The following is a 22,531-nucleotide window of genomic DNA, read 5'->3' as shown; positions in this document are numbered from 1 at the left end:
AAATGTACTTGTGGAGTAAGTAGTAACAGGAGCTATATGTAAACATTAGTTTGCATGGTGTTCAATAAAAGTTATAAAATATTTTTCTTTTTTAACTTAAACATTTTTTCCCATTAAATCAAAGCAAATAATTGACGTGGGATTTTTGTTATTTTTTTATTTGTTTTGTTTTTGTTTGTTGTTGTCATTTGTCTTTTTTTGACTGGTGTGGACCTTAAAGATCTTCTTGTCTTATGTCTCTTTTGAAATGAGAAAGCCAGAGTTCAGAGAGACTTAATAATTGCCTAGCTTATGCAGGACAATTCCAGATTAGAATGCGGGTTTTCCTATTCCTACTTTAGTGTTTTCCCTCCTCCATTGCTCCATTTATTTATATTAATAGCTCTAAGAAATCAATAGCACTAATAAATTTCTCAAACATAGTGTCTGTGTTGATAATATATCCCCTTTTTATCCCTTTTCAAAATGATTTAAAAAAAATAGTTCCCTGGAGTACATGCAACAATTGAAGATGAGCTTTGTTTTTACCAGCCAATATATGTTTGACATCAGTGATTAATACAGTCTTCCCTCAGTTGCTAAGCTTCTTTATCTTGGTGAATAAAGGATTGTCAGATTGTTAGGCAAAGAGCATATGCTTCAAAACTATGCTGATACCCCTGAGCATCAGACAATCTCACAAATTTAGGGACTGAAGAGGTGTACACATCAGTTTACTTTTGTTCATTGAGAAGAAATGTAGCTTAAGTGGGGTTGACTTTTTATGACATTTATTTAGTACTTGAATTGACTGACAAGCCTATTAATGTATTCCCTGAACTTTATTAATGTAATTTGAAAACTGCCTACATGTCAATCAACTTCTAATAAGTAATTATGTTCATAAATACTGTAAAATTAGTAGCTTTTAATTTTATCCAATCTTGTACTTTCAAAACAGTAACATGGATTTTTCTTTTTCTAGAGGAATAAAATATTATACTGAAGGAACATTCAATAAGTACATTCGTAACTGCTCAAAAGTTCGCCATCGTCTAATGACCAGCAAAAAAGAGTACTATAGTAAGACATGTAGCAGTTTGAAAAATGTGAACAATATTAAACAACCTATGTAATATAAAGTTATTTTAAAAATCCTATGACAATTAAATATGTACCTAGGCTGGTCTTAAATACCGATAGTCTGGGTATTTAAAATATAGACCTAATATGGAACAAGACAGAATGGAAAAAGGAAAATGGGATATATTTATTCTTCAGAAATATATCATTTAAACCTACAAGTTTAAAATGTACAAGCCAAATGTCTGTGTCTTAAGTAACTCGAACATATTATTGTTCAAGTATACTTTCTTTTTTCACATCATGAAAATCTTTTAGAGTCTTTGAGCTAGAAACTCAAGTCAAAGGGCAGAGAACTGAACAAGAGAACAAGATTAGGCTTGAATAACATAAGAAATGTGTTTTGTCTTACAATCTCATGTCGGTTTCTGAAGGTGGATTAACTCCCACCCTCTGGAGTCCCTGAATAATCTCTGATTAAAGATGAACTTTTGTGAAAATGTTATTATATTCTGATATACCACTTTTAAATAATGAACATCATCACAGTCTACAATAATCTGTAAAAAAAAGAAAAATCACTGAGGAAATTCATTGACTTATTTTTCAATTTATACTTTCCTCCTTAAAGATAATTGTTTAAGAAGTTTAATCTCACCACAGTTAAAATATTTACTGTACTAACAATTGAAGCTGTGTTTGAATTCAAGTTTACCTTTACATAAGGAAATAAAGCTCAGTTAATAAGTCTATAGATTAACAATCTTTTTCAGACTTAAGCTATGCACCTAAGTTAATTTTCAGCCTTGACTTATTGAAGGGTAAACTCAAAGAGAGTACAGCTGACTTTCTCACTGAACTTTCCTATTAGGAATAAAACATGCATGCTCTGGCACCACATTATCACATAATTTGTTATTAATTTTACTTAGAAATAAGGCAACTTCAGTTTTATTTCCACAGAGCATAATATTTCTAAACAACCAACACACGATTAATTTATAAAGCAGAAAGAAATAATGTAAAAGGGCAAAAAATAAACGTTTTCCATTCTCCTAGCATAATAATTACATTTTTCTTGAAAACCATTTGTATTTTAGGGGACTTATGCTCTTACATTTTAATATGCAAGATAAATAAAATAATTTGATGATTCTGTTTGTATCTGGAGATTGAAAGTTAGCTAGCATAATTTATGATCTACTGAAAGTAAATCAAATATAAACCATTGTGTACATATTTTCTCAATTACTCTATATTTAAATAAAGAAATCCTAGAAGGCTGCTACTTTTCATTGTGACTTGAATCAAAGTAAACAGAGGTTGGATTGAGACAGAGTATTTGAATGCTTGGAGGATTGCATTTAAAGAGTTACTGTGCATATTTCAAAAAGTTCTAATATTTTCACGTATCTATTGTAGGTTTCAAACATTTAATGTATCAATCATGGGCTCCCAAAGATTTATTGAAGGGATGAATCAAAGGAAGATATGAGGTGAATCAGTTACAAGTGTCATAATATGGTGTTAATGGATATTTCTTTATCTTTGTAAGTAGGGATTTGTATGCCTGTAATAGTCATTACACTTCTTAATGACTACAATACTTGCATACCTTTTTTTAAATATGTGTATGTGTGTGCGCGTGTATGTTTCAACTGAAAGTCAGTCAAAAGACTTTTTCATTCTGTCTGTATGACTCTTAATGACTTTCTGATATCTAGGAATGTAAATTCCTGAAAACTATGACAATATAATTCAACAAATATTTCAATGACAACAAATATTTCAACATTGTTAACTGCTTCCTAGTCGTTTTGATACCTAAATATTAAACATTTCTAAGCACAGTCTTTCACAATATAGCAGTTCTGAAAATACATACCTTGCACAGTTAGATGCACCTGCATTGTTCTGGGTGTATGTTGAGTCTGAACAGAACACGTGTATGGGCCATCATCTGTCACATCTACATTCTGTATCTGGAGGCTGTAGTCCCTTTTATTCAATGTTGAAATTGAAACTCGAGGATCCACTGACCACTTATCACCTCCCGCAAAAATAATACTTGACCGGTTCAGCCAGGCACCCTTTGAAGCTCCATCTTCCAAATAACACCTACAAATTACAAGAGATACAACACTATTAATCAAAATAAAAATGAGAGACAACATTATTTTGTTCTGAGTGTTATTTTCTTTTGCTGAATAATAGCACAGCATCAAATGCAAACATCAGACATTAACTCAGGAAACATGAACATACTGATGCATCTTCCATTCCCAATGCAAATGTGAAACAATACTTGCATACAGTTTTTTTAAGTGTGTAGTGTGTGTGTGTGTGTGTGTGTTCGTGTGTGTGTGTTTCAACTGAAAGTCAAAAGCCTTTTTCATTCTGTCTGGATGACACATCTAAATAAAGCTAAATTAGTTTAAACAATTTTCTGCATTAAAGCCTATTTCTTTGTTTGAAATTATGAGAAGCAGTAAAGGTCATGACTTAGACTGACCTGACCCAATCTGATACTGAATATAATGTACCAGATGCAGAAATCATAGACTCATATAAGGGTGGGTTTATTTATTTATTTATTTGTTTCTTTCTTTATCTGAGGCAGGGTCTTACTCTGTCGCCCAGGCTGGAATGCGGTGGAAAAATCTTGGCTCACTGCAACTTCCACCTGTTGGGTTCAAGCAATTCTCCTGTCTCAGCCTCCCTAGTAGCTGGGATTAGAAGCGCCTGCCACTGTGCCCAGCTAATTTTTGTATTTATAGTGGAGATGGGGTTTCACTGTGTTGGCCAGACTGGTCTTGAACTCCTGACCTCAGGCGATCCTCCTGCCTTCGCCTCCCAAAGTGCTGGGATTACAGGCTTGAGCCACCATGCCCGGCCTATAAGGGTTTACTTTTAAAATAGCTTGCATTTGCACAGTGGTAAGCTTGTACACTGAAACTGTAAACTATGTTTCACTGATAAAACTATAAACTATGTTTACTGATTGCTGTAGTCATTAGATATAAAAAAGATAGTATAACACTTTTATTAATAATGTTGCTTGTTTTTGCAATTTATTGATCAATACTTTTTTATAAAGCATTCATTTAGCTAGCAAACATTTATAAGAGATCTATGGATTTAAATAGGTATTGTCTGTTGTTGTCTACAAGTTTTAGTCTAGTGAGGAAGACACAAGAGCAAACCAATTATTACCATACAGAAAGGAGAATATTTTTATGAAATCACACACAGGATGCATGAGAGATCAAAGAAAGTTACTTGACTCAGGGCGCTGAAGGCATAAAGGCCTTCTGAAATAGGCAATGTCTGAGATAAAGAGATAAGTATTGTAAGATATGGCATTCTAGACAGAGATGCTATATGTGGGCAACACCAGGTAAACATGAGAGAAATAGGCATTTCAGGGAACTACAAATAACCATGAGATATATGGTAAAAGGCATGAGAGATGGAATTGGAGAAATAAAACTGGATCCACATGATGATGACAAGCGTAATGACAATTACTGGATTTTAAGGTCAAATTTGCAGCCATTTATTTAGTCATATTCTGTAACAGGTTTAAAAAATACAGCATTGTGTTTAATAGTAGTCAGGCACATCAAGCTTTAGAACAGAAGAAGGCCGTGGTCATATACCAGTAATTTTGCTGAGGCCTGGAATTCCGTTTCATCTTGAAAATGTTCTGTTACAAATTAAATACTGGTTTTCTTAAATGAGTACAAAGCACAGCTACAGAACGAAAACACACATACATAAAAATAGTTTGACAGCATTTCCACAGAACACCTTGGGGGATTGAACACAGTGTTTGAGATTGCTACAAAATTGTAAGCTGAAAGCAACAGGGTGGGCTGCTGTCAACTGTATGAAACTAATCAGTGGGTGAAAAAGTAAGGAACAAGGTACATTGCAGAATCTAATTTGCAGTCAGCTTTGCCATCTACAGAAAACAAAACGGAAGTCATAAAGGTCACTGTTAATTGAAAAGCTTGTCCTTATGTATTTAATAAAGAAAATAAAACCCCTTTAATGATGTAATTAAATAATTCCAGCATATTGTCATTCTTAATAATATGCAGAAAGAAGATAGAGGGTACATATTTCCCATTTCACAGATCACATTTGTGCTGGTACAGGACAGAACTCTGAAATATCACTGCTAGGACTGTGATAATTCTAGTGTGTCATTTAGTATCTGCATTCATCAAGTGTTTCTGTGGGACCTCTGCATCTATGGCCTTCGTATGTTTTTCTATTGCGTGTTCATAACAACTCTTTCAGGGTATAGATTGCAAAGCTCTTGATACTAGAAAATAAATGGAGATGTTTAGGTTAAATGACCGGCCTAAGCCACGATATTAGTGGGTGCCAATGTTGAATTCATAATCAAGTCTTCTCTTTCCACATTCAACATCCTTTCCACTGTAATGCAGATCAAAGACTTTTAAAATAGGTTTCAGAAATGGGAAAATGATTAGAATGTTGCAGAAATTACTGCAAGTAATTTCTTATTTACTGAATGTGACCAACTGCTTAACCTGTCCTAGTCTAAAGGAAGCAGAAAATTAATTATTAGTGGATGTTTTACCATGAAAGTCTGATTTAGAATGCTCTATTGGGCATTTCCATTTCCCTAGAGGCAGTAGCAGCTTTACCTTTATTTGGGGGGTATTAGGGAAACTGCAGAGATTAACCAGTAGTCTTAGCATAAGCACTGTTCCTCAATTCTGGCATGACATGGGCTGCCACAGAAGAATAGAATTCAATTTCTTCATGATGAAAAAAATGAAAGAAGGCATCATTTATGTCTCCTTGGCTTCAATAACTCTATTTTGTAATAGCCATTGTTCCCAACTCAAAGTTTTTTAAGATACACATTAGTAATACTCTTGAATGACAATCAGAAAAAAAGAATTTTCCTTTTGGAAATTTTGCTGAATTTTGTAGAATTATTCTCAAACTACACTATTATGTTAGAATATAAATAACCCAAATTACCATACATGGAATTTTACAAATTTTGAATAGCAAGTCTACATAGGCTTGGCTATGTTATGAAATCATATAGAGAATACATGTAGTTTAAAGATCTAGTATGAGATGACTACATAGAATATGTGAATAGGCCAAACATACACACGTACACACACACACGGCTGTATGCATGTGTAGGTGTTTTTTTTTTTTTTTTTTTTTTGGTCATTATAAAGATTCCTTGAGAATAAGAACTATGTCTTCTTCCTCTGTACCTCCTTTTCATTCTCCATCTACATCCTATTTTTTCCTTTGCAATACAAAGAGATATTGCTTGACATGTGTATGCTGTATTAAGAAGTTTTGTAAGGAGGGAAGCTATGTAGGGTACAATGGGGTGGAGGGTGAGAGCCAAGTAAAGGAGCATGATAGCAATTTATTTTTGTACTCTTTGGGTACCAACATTTTTTTTTTCTTGGTTTAAAAAGTCTGGTGTCTACAAATATAAATTTGTTGGAATCCTGGCCCAAACAGAATTTATAATTTAGCAAGGATGACAAAGCATGCGCATGAACAGCCATCATGCAGAACAGGGAGTGAAAAATGTAGTAATTACATTGTCGTTATAATTGGATTATTGAGATTCTCTGAGAGTCTCTGGCTTCTCCCCTTGACCCTTGTAGCCAGGTCCATTCTTCCCACAATAAGCAGAATGAACATTGTAGAGTTCAAATCAGATCATCAACAACTCCAGGCCTTCTATTTAATTCATAAGAAAATTTATAATTTTGATAGTAGTCAACACAGCCTTATATAGTCTGGTCCCCTGATGCTTTTCTGACTTTACCTCCCACTCCTATTTTCCACTTTACTCTGCTCTAGGCTGGGGTCCTTTAGCTGTGCTTCCAACAAGTCAGGCATTCTCTTGCCTTAGTTAGTTTGTATTTGCTATTTCTTCCCTGCAACTTTTTTCCCCTAAAGTTCCACGTAACTTGCTCCCTATCTTCCTTAGGTCTTCATTAAATGACCTAATGTATTAAACAGCAAAAATAGCGCGACTGTTCCCACACTCGCTTTAGACATATTATCTATTTACTTGATTGATTATTGTCTGTCTCTTTCCACTAGAAGCAAGATCCAGGAATTTTGTCTATTTGGTTGCTTCTATATATTCCAAGGTCCTAAAAATAATGAACGATAAATATAAGCGTGTGCTGAGTGGATAAATGAAGGTAAAAATTAGGAAAATTTTGGAGAAAGGAATAATATGATAAAGTGTATCAAAATTCCCAAAGTGAGGCATAGTTGGAAAAGCAAAGTCACACCCATGTAAACTATAATTACATGTAATTAAATGCAGATATATGTAGTACAGACAATAACTGGTGAATGATACAGAGGATGTGCTAAGCAATCTAAATCAGTAAGTGAAGAACTAAGCTAAGAATTCAGTGATCAGAAAAAAAGGCAAGTCAGGGGCAGGGGTGGGCAGAGTGCCAGTGGCAGATCAAGAAAATCATTCATACACATAGCTACTTGAAATAAGAAAGAACTGCAACATTTGACTCTACACTTCAGAAACCCTTTTAAACCATTAGACATTCTGCTTAGTATGTGCTAGGAGGTTTGCTAGGCATTTTACATTTATTATACCATTTAAGCCTCACATAACCCTATGAGCCAGATACTACTATTATCTTAATTTTTTAGATGAAGAAGCAAAGGTACTGGCAGGTTGTGATTGAACAAAGCCAGTTGGCTTGCATTCTTAACCACAGTGACAGACTATGCTAGTATTTTTAGAGTCAAGCAGCAGCAAGTCAGGGGGACTACCTGTTTAGAATGGAGGAATTAGGGTGTAAGGGGGAGTTCAGTGAAGTGAGGGTGGTCAGATCATTAATGGGACAGCATGAAGTAACACTTCTCTGGTCACAAATTCAGATCTTTTTTCTTTGGACTTCAAAATGGAACATTTTAGCAGCAAGTGATCTTAAGGTCCCTTTGAAATATAGACAATGAAATAATCTGAATAAAAATGTTCAATAATAAATATATCCTTTAATCGAGTATGGCATAGCTTTCCTTGATAGTGGTTTTTATCTTTCACTTTAAAAATCTGCTAGACTACCTATTTTGCAAGGAGATGAATAAAACAGTTCCAAAAATACACTCTTCAGCATATGCTCTGTTGACACTATACCAAATATCATGATAAATACTTAAATTTTCAGTCAGTCATCTGGATATTTTGTGCACATAGTTCCAAACATCTGGCTATTGGAAAATACATAGGAAATAGCTTGAACATTTCTTTTTGCTTCATGGTTGTTAATTATATAAACCCAGGCTAACGATATTTAATTCTTTTCTAATAAGAATGGCACTGCTGCCTAAATTCTTTTTAGGGGCCCCCTTAAAGGATGTTACTACGCATTAGGCAGGTCTCTGTTTTGGGGGTATGAAGTCCCATTGGGTGAGATGCTATTTGATCAAACTGTTAGGAAAATTCTAACAGAATATGCCTGTGATACTAACTCCTGTGGTGATTAAATTGGAAAGGTGGACATCAGAGAGTGTAGTGAAAAATAGCATATTTAGGGTATTTGTTATTTTTTAAAGCTCAGTTAAGTCAAAAAGCCTGTGGCTGCTGAGGAATGATTTTGTCCACTTATATCTCAAATTCTTTGTTGCACAGTCCAAAAACATAAGCGTTAGCACCATGACCAGTATTCCACACAGCAGAATTTATTCAGCTGTATGGAGAAAGAACAGCTTTCTCAAGACATTTTGATTAATGAAAGCTCCTATTAAAGGCACCAATTAATAAAAAATAAAAAGTACATTTTTCTCTTGGACTCAAAGCTAAACTGAGTGAAAATAATATTCCTATGAAGAGACTTACCAGCTACCTTTACTGCTGTCTCTTCATTGCATCATAAAGTCCTAAATTTGACAGAAGGAGAACTTTCAAAAGCATATTAACAGAGTTCAGAACCCCACACAATCTCCATGCTGATTTTGCACACAAAGAGAGTTTTGATATCCCAATTTCAAGACCAAATGAGGTAAGGCAAGTAAAGCAGAGATTATATGGAAGAGAACAGAAATTCTACCATCTTTCTCCCCTACCTTTGTTTTTAGGGCACTCTCTTCTTGATATCTTTCATGAGAGTTGATTCCTAAATAATATGTATCTATGTATACATAAATTGTATGGTTATATAAATATTTCCTAGATAATAATATCACTTTATATAATCTTATGATTGACAATATTTAAAATTCTCTTTTACAACTACTCAGACACAGAAATGGTTCTTATTATCTTTCTATTTTTGCAGGTGTGGCAGAGGTGGCAGACAGTGAAGGGTGGTGGGAAATCCATGGTAACAATTTGTCCAGTGAACTTCAATTATTTAATGAAGTCCTCATCCTTAGAGATGATAAGAATTGTATTTTAAAATATGTTCTGGTGATATCTAAGTGAGAACTGCACTTCAGCAGCTAACAGTTCAATACTGTTCAGTATACAATAGTAATATGTTAACATTACTATGCACCAGATACATTTTAAGCATGTTATGTATATTTTTCATTCAATCCTCAAAACAAGACTTTGAGTTAGGTTCTATCAAAAACTATTATTATTATCATTATACCCATTTTACAATGAAGACACTGAGATACATCTGTTAGTTAAGTAACTAACAGATGACTTGCTTATTAACATTTGTATTATATGAGAAAAACTTATTATGAAATAATTACACTAAATCTTCAGGCCTTAGAACCAAAGTAATATCAATAAAACATGTACATTTATTTTCAAAATGGGAGTTATGCCATGTTGGGTATATTTTACTTCTTGTGTAATAGCAAAAAAGAAAAAAAAAAACAAGTAGCATTGGTTTCTTATTTTTTTGGAAAAAGAATTCTATTTTCTATGTATTTCACTCTAGCAATTTGGGATAATATGCTTATTTTTAAAATATTTTGGATACAAGATTGAAAACTATCAGCCACTATTGATTATAACACCAAATCCTCGAACATCTTAAACATTTTTACATTGTAAATTAGATGGGAAAAAAAACTGAAAATTAAGCTTTGTGAATTTTTCTTACTTTTTTCATGCAGAACTATACTTAACGCCTCCCTGAAATCTGTGAAGTTTAATGTAATCAAGTGATAGTATTAATTCATATAGTTTAGTTTTACTTTAATGCACAACTTAAAATTCTTTAAATCTATATTTTTTAAGAGACAAATTCTTGCTCTGTCACCCAGGCTTGAGTAGAGTGGAACGATCGTAGCTCACTGCTGCCTCGAACTCCTGGACTCAAGCAATCCTCCTGCCTCAGCCTCCCAAATATGAGTCACCATGTCTGGCCCTAAGTTTGTTTTATATATATATATATATATGTATATATGTGTATATATATGTGTGTGTATATATATATGTGTATATATGTACACACATACATATATATGTATATTTATAAACTATACATATGTGTATGTGTGTGTATATATATATAAAACAAACTTAACTATACATATATGTATATTTATAAACAAACTATACATATATGTATAGTTAAGTTTGTTTTATGTATATACTCACACATACACACACATACATACACATGTATCATACACATATATACACATGTATCATACACATATTTACACATGTGTGTATAAAATATGAACTTAGAGCCATTTATATGTATACATATATATGTATATATAACATTTTCAATGCCTGGGAAATCATTCAAATTTGGTTATGATTAAGTCACATTTTCAAACATTAAAATCACTCATTTTAACTCATAATTAAACTGTTTTTCTGCAATACCACAAATTGCTTTATCTTATTCTTTCCATTAATAAGAAGCTTCCAAGCAAGAATATATGTCTGTGTTAGGAGGGGCCATGCCAAACAATTTTTACATATAAAGGGTGCTTCAATACATTATTTGTAAATAATTTAACATGTAAATTAGCATTTATGAAGTAAAATAAGCATGGATAGAGTAAGAGAGATCTTGTACATTATGATTAAAGAAACTAACAAAGTCTGAATATCAAAATATCTTCATTTTTGGTCTGTTACTAATTACTATCCTCTTATCCCGATAATAAATTTCATTTGCAGAATGATTACTGTGGGTTAAGAGGCATGGAAATATTTTTTAAATGTATGATCTCATTTAACACTCACAAAAACATTCTGAGAAGTAGATAGGTCTTATCATCTCTGCTCTAAGATTACTGAATGCATGAATACAAAATTGATAAATGAAGCAAAGAATGTAAAAGTCCTAAAAAAAAAAAAAAGGTGTTACAAATTTGAGTGCTTTAAGGCTAGCTTTGTTCCAATGGCTTTAAACATGAATTAAGCAGAAAATTTCTTGGTCATCTCTACTTTTTAATTTTTGAATTCAACTAAATCAGCTTGCTTTCTCCCACATGGACTTGATTGAATGTGAGATATTTGGATCTGGAAGGGCTTCAAGATTTTTGATAACTGGCAGGTGCTCTGAACCGCTGTGGGGAAAGTTCTGTCTGCAGTACTGTCTCCCTGGCAGCTGCTTCCTGGAGAAGTTGGACTTTCACCTCAGGAGATATAAAGAGAATGAAAACTACATTCAAAATGCATGCAGGAGGTGTTTAAAATAGCAGTATCAAAGACAGGGAATGCAATCAGATCCAGAGAAATGACTGAGATAAAGCTCTAGGCTCCAGACAAGCCTTTCTATTCCATCCTCTTTGGGATGGAGCCAGGTACATACACCTTATCCCTAAATCGAGGGAATAAAGGACATGGACTTCTCTAGTAAGAACAGTATCAGCAATTGCAGCTCGTCTCCCTTCCATCAGCCATCTTTGTGTTGAAGTCATTAAAAGTATTCTATTTGCATATATTAATAAATAGAGATTATAAAATAAGAAACATAACATGGATATACGGAAAGGTTCTAAATTCATATTTTGTAAAAATAATAAACTTATGCTACTTTACAGTATCACCAAATACAGACATTTAAAAAGCAAAATGAATTCTGTTCCCCACCTTCCCAACCCATCTGCTTATGTTGATCTTTAAGCATCCTGCCAGGCACTGCTGGATTTTTCTTATTGCAATTTTTCCTAATAAAAAATATTCTGAACACAAATTTTGTTTTATGAATAAAAAATGGTTACACAGTCAACTAATTAAAGCTAGCCTTGCAATCAGTTACTATAGTAGCCATTAACCCATATTTGTCTGTCTTCTCGAGAAAATGGACTAAACCATAATTCAGTATGAACTATGCCTTAAAATATAAATTAAGGAGTATACCCAAGAAGTAAAAAATTAATGTTTTTTTAAACAGCTTCCTGTAAAAAAATTAAACTTTATATTTTTGAAAGATGTTAAGTTAAAAATAGTCTCAAATTTGAGTTTTTGCTAGATCTTATTTTTTATTATAACTTTTCCTTAACAAACTGTGTAGTGTAATTATAGTTAATATTGAGTTCAAATGTCATCTTTCTTGTGTACTAGGCCTGGAACCTGGGCCAAGTTAATTTACCTTAGTTTTCTCACCTGTAAGATGGGGTTAGTAAAAGTACTTACTTGACAAAATTGTTATGAGGATTAAATTAATTAGTTTGTTTAACTTGTTTAGGACAGAAGGAGGTGCATGGTAAGTATGCAATTCAGGTTAACTATTATTACCCTACATCCCTGTGGTTAACTTTGTGTTTGAAAACAATACTACTGCCAGTAATAACAATAACAAAAAACCCTATGTATAAAATATAATTAGAAGAAGGAAAAAAATAAAGAATTCAGAGTCTGGCTTGATGTAGCAAAACTTTATTTTTCTATACTGTCAGAGCACAGAGCTGGTTCACAGAACTAATTTTATAGGTAGCTAATTGTCATATGTTAAAGTACTTCATTCATTTACTCCCCTTTGAACTGCCACAAAAGTTTTTTTTTTTTTTATACTTCCCCATCTTATAAGCAGAACATGTAGAAAAAGACAGCCTTGGTGTTACATTTTAAAAAGTTATAAAAGTTATACTGGGACTGAAAACTTACATTCAGAAACCATATTCCTAGTTTACTAGCAACTGTTTTGGGCAAGTAATTCAACTTCCATAAAGAATTTAATAGTTGCAAAATTGAGATAATATCACCTGTGTTAAGTAGCTTCTATTTTGGTATAAGATCAAAGAGGCTGTGCATGGGAGATAGGTTTATAAAGTTATAAAGTGAATTATAAATGTAAACATTTTATAATTATTACAATGTTTTATAGGTTAATGCTCTTCATAACTCTAGGTTATGATTGTGAATTTCTATATAGAGACTGCATAAGCACACTGATCTTCCCAAGCCCATTAATGTAAGTAAAGGGTTACCAATTCTATTCGTTTCTTTTTTTTTTGTGGGAGTGACAAGGTCTCACTCTGTCACTGAGGCTGGAGTGCAGTGATGCAATCATAGCTCAATGCAGACTTGACCTCCTGGGTTCAAGCGATCCACCCCCGCCTCAGCCTCTCTCCACATGTCCTACATTCCCGAATATCTGGGGCTACAGGTGCATGCCACCATGCCTGGCTAAATATTTTTATTTTTATATTTTGTAGAGACAGGGTCTATTATGTTGCCCAGGGTGGTCTCAACCTCAGTTTTTTTCTTCTTGCTTGTATGGTTCATAAAACAATTTTGTAAATTATGTACACCTTTGAACTCTCAAAACTTGCCACCTAAAATTTTCATCATAATCCAAGGTCTTTGCCAACCTATAATTTCTTACTTCTATCAATATTGCTATTTTAAAATAAAACTGTAAGTTCTCAATTTTAAATATGTCCGAAGAAATTGAATTAAGAGAGATGTGATGTTCATTAACAGCCATTTAAAACAAGATGAACAAACTCTACTTTAAAATAAACGCTACGTTGCTTTGTCTCCTTAAACTGATATTATTCTACTTATCCCTCATAATTTGATCCTAATTTTTCTTTAAAGCCTTTTATTGATATCCTATCTTTTCTACTGTAAAATGCTGTATATAAATTAGCATTAAAATATGTCTTGTGAACATACAAATCGAAGTGAAAAAATATTCAAAAATAAAATAACTTTTATAATTATTAATAGTATATGATTGAACAACTTTTATATTTATATATGTATCCCACATTTTAATAAATATTTGTCCAGCACTTTGGAAGGCTGAGCTTGAGCTCAGGAGTTCAAGAGAAGCCTGGGCAACATAACAAAACCCCGTCTCTACAAAAAAAATTACATAACTTATCTAGACATGGTGGTGTGCTCCTGTAGTCCTAGCTACTTAGGAGGTTGAGATGGAAGGATGGCTTGAGTCTTGAGTCTGGGAGGTGGAGGTTGCAGTGAGCTGAGATCACACCACTGGACTCCAGCCTGGGCAACAGAGCCAGATCCTGTCTCATATACACACACACACACACACACACACACACACACACACACACACATATGTATATGTATATATATATGGATAACTTTATATGGTTAATATATATTATATATATAACTCATATATATAACTTAATATAGTTAATAATAGAGGTGTTAATGAATTGGTTTTATCTAGATACATGGAAAAACTTTCTTACTCAAATGGCAAAACTTTTTACTTACAGGAAATAAAGTCCGGAATGAATTCTTTCTAGATTTTGTTGGAATGGATTTTATGGACAGAAACCATGAGAAAACCTGTTTTCATAAATAAGTCTATGGGAATGGAAGGTGTCCTATTTAAGCAATACTACTAATTCTTCAACTTGATGAGAGGGATACAACAAACAATTACAGGAATCTCACCCAAAATCATTCCTAATGCTTTATCAGTTGATGATGATACTATACACCCTGTAGATGTATAGAAAGCAAATTGTAAACCAGCTCTATAGCAAAAGAATTTAGCAACCTCTAGATATTGTTTTAACATCAACATTTTAAATAGCCTCTTTGTTTACTTTCTGCAAGTTTTAAACTTTGGGCCGTGGCCCATGGTATGATTCTACATGTTCAACAGGTTTTGTGAAAGGTGACAGTAAAAGCAGGAAGTAGGAACCAGAACCAGTCAAAATACAGACATTCTCCAGCAGGTTGGTCACTTAAAAAAAAAAAAAAGATATGGAAATTAATGATCAATAAATTTCTTAGAACTATCTGTTCCTGCACAGTCCTTGGAAAGTCATCATGTACCTAAGTGTATTTATGTCTGAGATGCTGTATTTGGTATATTTTTCTTATGGTAAGCTACCAACATATTTGAGTAGTATTTCTCCACTTCTAATCTTCCCTTTCTATCTCCCTAGAGGTTGGGAAAGGAGACAACTGAATATATGTGAGAATTATTATAATATAAGTTTACACATTGAATATAGTGCCCCAAAGACAATCTTTCTGAAGAACACGGACTTTTAAAATACAGTTGCTTAAAAAATCTTTTCACTTTGTTCTATCTTGTCTAGATTTAAAGTTGCTTAAATTCTGTTAAAACAACAACTGGAATGTAGCACACTTTATTATAATTTCCATGGATCAGCGAATTAAAATATTTATGTTCTCTCTTGAAAATAAAAATTGTGCCCTATTCTACTAAATTCTATGGGCCTGAATATCGTTTGTATTTAGTCAATATTTATGTACTTTAGAAAAACTTAAGCTGATATCCATATATTATAAATATTTATTTTTAAATATGTGTTTGTAGTCTAGGGTTTCTTTTCATTTTGAGAAATATAAAAATATATCTTTATGATCAACTCTTTGTTATTGTTAAATATTTGCTTCTTCAAGGGATATGTGTGCTTCAAAAGGGGCGTGTGTGTGTGTGTGTGTGTGTGAGAGAGAGAGAGAGAGACAGGAGATATTTGGTACAAAAATGGGCAAGACATGAAAATGAGTATTTATTATTACATGTATAGTAAAAAAAGTGACACACTTTGAATATGAAACCAATATATAATTTAAATTAATTTCATCTGAGCTCTTTCTTACAGAAAGTGCCAGAATCTCCCCACATATCGATGCCTCTCTTGCTAGAGGATCCATCCAGCAGCAGCATCTAGTGGACAGCTGGACCTGTCATATCTCACTGCCTTGCTGGCTCAGAAATGCGAGTACCTCTAAGGGATGTAAAATCCACTGTGATTTAGGAAAACCGTAAATTTCAACCATGACTTTCTGGCTGGAGTTGTCTTTACTAGATTGCTGCATATTTTTCGAGCCCCATGACTATCATCTCTCAAGGTCAGAATTTTGTGATATTAGTCATTACTTCCTTGAGTCACTCTAAAAAGTTAACCTGAAGAGGAAAAAAAATACACTATCACTCTAAACACAGGTGAACTGGAATCTGGGGGAAATACTGATATGGCTTCTTCAAGGATATTGTACTTTGGGTTCAGACTAACACAGGATTGAATCATAACTCTTCCTGTGACTTCTAGCCTGAGGAATTTAGGGACTAAATTTTTCTCAACCTTCACATTTGCTTCTTTAAAATGGGGATATGAATACGCACTTGAAAGGGCTATTTTGTGAGATGGACTGAAATGTCTCATGTGATAAGATCTAAGCACCTAACCTTAGATGTCATGTCTTTGGGAAGCTATCCCTGACATTTCCATTCAATGGCCTCAGACAGGTGTAATGGACCGTCCCTAAGGTTTGCACTGCCCTAGCATATTAGGCATCATTCTTTATTGCCCTGCACTGTTCAGTCACTCATTTAATCAATTATTGTCCTGCTAAACTGTACAAGACTCTGGCTTATTTTTCATTGTGAAGTGTAGTAAGAAGTTCAGTACCTGTCACGTAGTTGGTACTTAAAAAATAGTTTTTTGAATACTATAAGAACGCCAAATAAAATACTGTGTGACTGCTGCATAAAAGAAAAGATGACATATTCTACCAGAAAAAAGAACAGGGTAAGAATAGGTCAGGGCAGGTTTAGTAGGAGAGGCAGCATTAACACCAGCCTTACTCTATTTTACTTTAGAACTTTTGTTCCAAATTATCCTAAATTGAAGCACACACAGCAATCTTTGGATTTCCTCTATGGTTCAAAAATTGAATATATAATTTGGAACAAATGGAACTGCCCACTGTCTACAGAGTCTCCTTTTATCTTCTTGTTCATTTTACTTTAAAAATAACTTAGTGATACTAAATTCTAGCCTTGACACACTGAAAGAAGAACAAACTGCTTTCTGTCTTAGAAAAACAAATGGAAGCTGCTCATATGGTTTCGTTTTCTTTCCTATGTTTCTGGAACATGTAAGAAAAACTCAGAGGCCAGGTAAAATAGATAAAGAATGGGTAAAGAGGTCGTATAAAGAAAATCTACATAAGTTAACAAATATTTTATTAAACTGAGGAAACCTTACTCATTTGGTTTTAATTTGACTCAACAACATAATATTGTAATTATTATTCTTATGAATTCAAAGATGGGTTTTTTACATTTTTATTTCATGATCCAAACATGGTCTTGGTGAAATATCGTTCCTGTTTATGTAGTTCAGAGTTCCTACTGTGTGGCAGTAACTCCTTCATTTCTTAGCAAGATATATATTTGTCATTCATTGTTCTTACATTTACCTGCATTTTGTGGATAAACACACTGGTAATCACTTTAGTATAATTTGTAGCGAGCATAACACATAAGTAACATTATTAAATATAATAAATGCATGGGAATTATAAATTAGAGAAGAAGGAAAGAAAAAAGAATGCAAATTGAGTGCTTTTTGAAATTAAAAGTCTAAAGTGTACTGCTCCCTAAAATTCTATTTTACTTGAAATATTTTCATCCTCAAATACTGTTTCATTCTTGAACTGATTTCCTATGTAAAGAACTCCTTACTGCTTTCTCTATAGTTCTCTACCTTAGCCATTAATCTCTCACGTGAAGCTGTCAAAATCTTTTATGAAAATCGAAACCTACTATATCCACTTTTCTTATCTTTCACAGTGCATTATTTTCAAGCAGCCAAGCAAGTTAGTTAAGCACAAACTGCCTTGTAAAAGCCATGTTAGGAATACAGCCACACTTTCCTCAGCTTTTATTCTGTTACCAATATTTCACGATTGTCTTTGTAGTCAATACTAAACACAGAGGTCTATTGTTTCTGGCTTTGCTTATCTCCTTAGGTCCTTAATTCCTGACTCGCTTCTGATGCAAAAGGACTACATGGATACCATACTATATATACACTTGCATCTTTTCTGTCTCTTTACTTGGACTCTCTAATTATGAACCTTTGAAAGAAACTATCACATTTTTCTTTTTGTTTTCTCTAAATCATTAATTTATCATATGTGTGTCTTCAGGATTTCAAGTCAACAGTGTACAATTATTTAATGGCCTCCTTTATTTTTCATGGACTTAATACAAAAAATAGGCTATAAAATAAATATAAGATTTTAAGGACAGCTAATAGATTTTAAACTGGCATTTAGGAAAATGAATGGATTAATTTTTTTTGAAATGCACACTGCTCCAATAATTAGAGGAAACCATTTTTGGCAAAGTATACTTTTGATTTAGCCAAACACCAAATTCTCTTACATATAATGAGAAACAGTTGCCTTTCATCTTTACCAATGGCTGAAAGTCATCATTATCTAACAGATGCTCGGTGTCCCTTGTGAAATGAATTGGTCATCCCAATCAACTATTAATGGGCAGGCAACTGTAACAGGCAAATCATAACTATTACAACTAATTAAACTCGAGTTTTGTATTTACCCAGACAGAACAAAGTGAAACTGAGATATAGCTATCAATTTTGTGAGGAAATAACAATACTTCAAAATGAATTAAAGATTGTTATTCTGAGATAGCGTCTGAGTCAACTCCCCTTTCAATTCCTCCAACAATTTCTTTTTGAGTTCTGACCATGCAAGTAGATTAGAAAATTTAAAAATATAAAAAATAGCTTCTTTTAATAAACTTACAATCTAGAAGACAGAATAAGCAAAATATTTACACAATAATTACCATGATAGACATGATAGAAGTACAGGCATACCTCATTTTATTGCATTTCATAGATATTCTGCTTTTTACAAGGTTAAGCTTTGTGCCAATCCTGTGTCAACCAAGTCTGTTGGTGTCATTTTTCCAACAGCATGTGCTCACTTCATGTCTCTGTGTCATATTTTGGTAAATCTTGCAATATTTCAAATTTTTCATTATTATTATATGTTTCATGGTGGTCCATAATCAGTTATCTTTGATGTTACCATTATAATTTTTAGGGAGGCATTACAAACTATGCCCATACAAGACGGCTAAGTTAATAAATGTTGTCTGTGCTCTGACTTCCCCAACTACCAGTCATTCCCCATCTCTTTCTCTCTCCTTGGGCCTTTCTATTCCCCAAGATACAACAATTTTGCAATCAGACCAATTAAAAACCCTACAGCGATCTCTAAATGTTCAAGTGAAAGGAAGAGCAGCACATCTCTCAATTTAAATCAAAAGCTAGAAATGATTAAGGTTAGTGAGGAAGGCATGTCAAAAGACAAGATAGGTTAAAAGTTAGGTTTCTTGTCCCAAACAGTTAGCCAAATGGTGAATGTAAAGGGAAAGTTTTTAAAGGAAATTAAAATTGCTAATCCAGTGAACACATGAATGATAAGATAGTTAAACAGCCTTTTTGCTGATATGAGGAAATTTTTAGTGGTCTGGATAGAAGACCAAACCAGCCACAACAGGCTCTTAAACCAAAGCTTAATCCAGAGTATGGCTCTAACTATCTTCAGTTCTATGAAGGCTAAGAAAGGTGAGGAAGCTACAGAAGAAAGTTTGAAGCTGGAACAGCTTGGTTCATTAGGTTTAAGAAAAGAAGCTGTCTCTATAACATAAAAGTGCAAGATGAGGCAGCAAATGCTGATATAGAAGCTGCAGCAAGTTATCCAGAAGATTTAGCTAAAATAATTGATGAAGATGTCTACATTAACATCAGATTTTCAATGTAGATAAAACTGCCTTTTATTGGAAGAAGGGGCCATCTAGGACTTTCATGGCTAGAGAAGAGAAGTCAATACCTGGTTTCAAAGACTCAAAGGACAGGCTGACTCTCTTGTTGGGGACTAGTGTAACTGGTGACTTTAAGTTGAAGCCAATGCTCATTTACCATACCCAAAATGCTAGAGACCTTAAGAATTATGCTAAATCTACTCTGCCAGTGATTTATAAATTGGACAACAAATCCTGGATGGCAGCACATTTTTTACAGCTTGATGCACAGAATATTTTAAGTCCATAGTTAAGACCTACTGCTCAGGAAAAAAAAAAAAAAGGTTCTTTTCAAAATACTACTGCTTACTAACAGAAAATGCACCTAGTTGCTCAAGAGCTCTTATGGAGAATGTATAAGAAGATTAATGTTGCTTTGATGCCTAGTAACACAACACCCATAACATCCATTCTGCAGCTCATGATCAAGGAGTAATTTCAACTTTCAAGCCTTATTACTTAAGAAATACATTTTATAAAGCTTTGTTTCCACAGATAGTGATTTCTCTGACACATATGGGCAAAATAAGTTAAACCGCCTGGAAAGGATTCACCATTCCAGATATCATTGAGAATATTCATAATTCATGAGAAGAGGTCAAAATATCAAGTGACTGGAGATGCGGTGGAAATAGTAAGACAACTATAACTAGAAGTGGAGGCTGAAGATGTGCCTAAATTGATGCAATCTCATGATAAAGCTTGAAAAATGAGGAGTTGCTCTTTACAGATGAGCAAAGAAAGTTGTTTCTTGAGATGGTATCTACCCCTGGGGTAACTGCTGTGAATATTGTTGAAATGACAACAAAGGATTTAGACTATTACAAAAACTTATTTGATAAAACAACAGCAGGATTTGAGAGGGCTGACTCCAATTTTGAAAGTTCTATTGTGGGTATGACGCTATCAAAAAGTACTGGATGGAATAAGGAAATCTTTCATGTCAGAAAGAGTCAATCAATGTAGCCAACTTCATTGTTGTCATATTTTAATAAATTGTCCAAGCCACCCTATCCTTCTGCAACCACCACTCTGACCAGTCAGTAAGCCCTTCACAAACAGAACAAAGGACTTGTTGAAGCCTCAAATGATAATTAGCATTTTTAATAAGAAAGTGTTTTATAATAAGTGATGTACTTTTTTTTTAGACATAATGCTATTGCATACTTAATAGATGACAACATAATGTAAACACAACTTTTGTTTATTGGGAAATTTAAAAAAAAATGTGACTTAATTGAGATATCCACTTTATCGCAGTGGTCTGGAAACTGATCCACAATACCTCCCAGGTAAGCCTATACCATAAGAGACATAATGGTTTATAGGACTTCAAGAAAGAAGAGATCATATTTCACTGCATTAGAATTTGTAAAATTAGCTGGGGAAATAGGAATGTGAGATGGCTCTTTATAGACAGGAATCATTTAGCGTTAGAAAAGAGGATGAATAAGAGCTGTCAACATAACAGTTCTCAGCAGGGGACACCAAGAGAAACACAGATAAAGAGATAGAAAATAAGTAGTGAGGTTGTGGACTAGCATAAAATCTCATTTGATTCAATAGAGTGTATGAAAGAAGTGGGGATGAAAAGTTCCATAATTCGCTTGGAGGTAAATGATAGATGATTTTATATGTCAACCTGTGAATTTCAGAATAATTTCAGTAGGCAAAAAGATGTTTCAGAGTACATAAGGTATATTATTAAAAAAAAAGTTTAGGAGAAAGACTTTTTTGATCATATCCTAAGAATTGGATAGTAAGCTATGATTCTATATATACTATGGAATTTAAATTATCATAGTAACCCTCTGAAGTATATATTATTATCCCGTTCATATACCTGAAAAAAAGGAGGCTCCAGAGTTATCAATATGTTTCTCAAGATAGAGGAATCAGAAAAAAAGAGTTCAGGATAATTCAAATATGTTATAAACTCAGATAATGAACTTTAACTTGAAGATGAGGAAAGTGTTGGAATAAATATCATTATTTCTAATGATCAATGCTTTTCTGACTTCCAAAAAGGAAATTGGAGAAGTCAAGAAATTAAAAACACAAATCCATATAAGCACATTGCCAAAAATACAAGTACAATCATACAATCAATCCTAATAAAAAGTACTGCAGTCTTGTGGCTGTCAGCCACACACAGCTATGATCAAATAACAATTACCATCATCATTGCCATCATTTATTTTATGAAAATGTATATGGTGATATCCTAGATATTAATAAAATATGCAAAAGTACTTTATAGAGTTAATGTTGATAAATTTTACATGAGGAATAAATTTTACACACATCTCTAGAAAATTAATAGTTTAAAGCAACAAATTACATACAGGTAGATTTCGGATTTAACCTCAATTCCAACTGAATCCAAA

General features: G+C 33.3%; 1 protein-coding gene across 1 annotated transcript in view; it reads right to left on the bottom strand.

Moving 5' to 3' along the window:
- Positions 1 to 22,531, bottom strand: part of NEGR1 (neuronal growth regulator 1) — an 882,773-nt gene that overhangs the window by 532,708 nt on the left and 327,534 nt on the right. Inside the window, exon 2 of the mRNA XM_016940331.4 lies at positions 2,948 to 3,180. Within this exon, the coding sequence (XP_016795820.1) occupies positions 2,948 to 3,180 (233 nt within the window). The remainder of the gene's footprint in view (positions 1 to 2,947; positions 3,181 to 22,531) is intronic.

Source organism: Pan troglodytes, chromosome 1 (genome assembly GCF_028858775.2).
Source record: "Pan troglodytes isolate AG18354 chromosome 1, NHGRI_mPanTro3-v2.0_pri, whole genome shotgun sequence".
Lineage (NCBI taxonomy): Eukaryota > Metazoa > Chordata > Mammalia > Primates > Hominidae > Pan > Pan troglodytes.
This window is presented reverse-complemented; position numbering and strand designations above follow the sequence as displayed.